Source organism: Lissotriton helveticus, assembly GCF_964261635.1.
Source record: "Lissotriton helveticus chromosome 1_1 unlocalized genomic scaffold, aLisHel1.1 SUPER_1_unloc_9, whole genome shotgun sequence".
Lineage (NCBI taxonomy): Eukaryota > Metazoa > Chordata > Amphibia > Caudata > Salamandridae > Lissotriton > Lissotriton helveticus.
In genome coordinates, this window is record NW_027611736.1 from 305,694 (window position 1) to 308,168 (window position 2,475).

General features: G+C 42.7%; 1 protein-coding gene across 1 annotated transcript; it reads right to left on the reverse strand.

Moving 5' to 3' along the window:
* Nucleotides 1-688: 688 nt before the first annotated feature.
* Nucleotides 689-2,258, reverse strand: LOC144806603 (uncharacterized). Its single transcript, XM_078672932.1, has one exon. The coding sequence runs from the start codon at nucleotides 2,256-2,258 to the stop codon at nucleotides 777-779; it is 1,482 nt and encodes a 493-aa protein (XP_078529058.1). The 3' UTR covers nucleotides 689-776.
* Between the last annotated feature and the right edge of the window lie 217 nt (nucleotides 2,259-2,475).

A 2,475-nucleotide genomic window follows, 5' to 3' on the forward strand; every position in this document is an offset into this window, starting at 1 on the left:
TAGGGTGGAGCCAAGAATGGTATGCATATGGCTGGCCTCGTCTGTAGTTACACAAAGACTAGAGAATGATGTGGCGGGATGTTGCCGAGATTAGCTAACAGTTCATCCATCACCTTTAGTTTTTCTCAAAGATCAGCCCTATGTGGTACAGACATGAACAGATGTTGGTCCCATAGAGACCTACGAGAAAGGGACTCCTGCTGCAGCTTCCTGGGGAGGCTCGTTAAGGTTGGAAACAGTTTGAGGTTATATGCATTCCAGATCCTTGGGGGCGTGGCCTCAAAATTCAGGATCAAATGGACTTTGTGGGTTGGAGCCATGGCTTATTAACACTCGGGGAGCAAAACACGCTGAACGAATGAGGCCACAAATAGTTACAAAAGAATGAGGTTAATTCAAGCATTTCCATCCCACGCTGTGTGCTTTTCTGAGTAGACAGTCTGTTGGACAATCAATGGAGCGGTGTCTTTGTAGCTGCTTCATGTAAATGTTTTGCGATGCTGAAAGCTCCTCCTCAGGGATTACAGTGAGCACCTTTTATTCTCCCACATTGTCTCTCTTATGTAGAAAGGTTACATTTACAACTGAAGTTTTTGTCACATTGAGAGAACTGATCATTTTTTTTCACGTTGTGGGTTCTCTATTGTTGAATCAAACAGAATCTCCAGCATACGCTTCTCAGGCATTTAGAACAATGACGAGGTTTTTTCCAGGTAAGTTGTCGCAGGTTGAGTGAGACCAGATTTCTGGCTGAAACTTTTCCAGCATTTAGAGAGCTAAGAAGGTTTTTCCCCAGTGTGAGTTCTCTCATGTCTAGTGAGAGTTGCTTTATGACTGAAGCTTTTCTGGCATTCAGAACACTGATACGGTTTATGCCCAGTGTGGGTTCTTTCATGTACAGTAAGGCTGGATTTCCGACTGAAACTTTTCTGGCATTCAGAACACTGATACGGTTTTTGTCCAGTGTGAGTTCTTTCATGCACAGTAAGGTTGGATTTGCAACTGAATCCTTTCCAGCATTCAGAGCACCGATACGGTTTTTGTCCAGTGTGGGTTCTCTCATGTCTAGTGAGACTTTCTTTCAATCTGAAGCTTTTTTGGCATTCAGAGCACTGATACGGTTTGAGCCCCGTGTGGGTTCCTTCATGCACAGTAAGGTTGGATTTCCAACTGAATCCTTTCCGGCATTCAGAGCACCGATATAGTTTTTGTCCAGTGTGGGTTCTCTCATGTCTAGTGAGACATTCTTTCAATCTGAAGCTTTTTTGGCATTCGGAGCACTGATACGGTTTTTGCCCAGTGTGGGTTCTTTCATGCTTAGTAAGGTTGGATTTCTGACTGAATCCTTTCCGGCATTGAGAGCACTGATAAGGTTTTTGCCAAGTATGAGTTCTCTCATGGTGAGTGAGAATTATTTTATGACTGAAGCTTTTCTGACATTCAGAACCCTGATACGGTTTGAGCCCAGTATGGATTCTCTGATGTACAGTTAAACCCGATTTCTGATAGAAACGTTTTTGGCATTCAGAGCACTGATACGGTTTGAGCCCAGTATGGATTCTCTGATGTTGAGTTAAACCGAATTTGGAATAGAAACCTTTTTGGCATTCAGAACACTGATACGGTTTATGCCCAGTGTGGGTCCTTTCATGTTTAGTAAGGTGGCCTTTCTGATTGAAGCTTTTACAGCATTCAGAGCACTGATACGGTGTATGCCCAGTGTGGGTTCTTTCATGTACAGTAAGGCTGCTTTTCTGACTGAAGCTTTTACAGCATTCAGAGCACTGATACGGTTTATGCCCAGTGTGGGTTCTTTCATGTACAGTTAGAATGGATTTGCTACTGAAGCTTTTACAGCATACAGAGCACTGATAAGGTTTTTGTCCAGTGTGGGTTCTTTCATGTAAAGTGAGATTGTGTTTGCTACTGAAGCTTTTACAGCATTCAGAGCACTGATAAGCTTTTTGTCCGGTGTGAGTTCTCTGATGTTTAATCAGACTACCACTAAAACTGAAGCTTTTTTGGCACGTGGAGCACTGATATGGTTTTTGTCCTGTGTGGGTTCTTGCGTGTATAGCGACACTAGATTTGTGGCTGAAGCTTTTCTGGCATTCTGGACACTGATAGGGTTTTCGTCCAGAGCTAGTTTTCTCCTGTTTAGTGATGTGGGATTGATGACTAAAGCTGTTCTCACAGTCATTGCTCTTATTCGAGTTGTTTGTTTCTCCAAGTTGGGTTTGTTCCTGGATACATGCCATCTTAAGACTGAATATGATTTCGGATTGTGTACTTGTTTATGTTACAACTCAGCATTAACTTCCTACCTTTAAAGGCACCGATCCAACTGGTCTTATTACCTTTCACCAAGGAGCCCCTTCTATTGATGAAGATGCCTCACATGGATTCATTTTCTCCAAGTTATGCCCGGGGGAATTCCCTCAAGTTTAATTAGTCTCATTTAGTGATTCTAGTTTA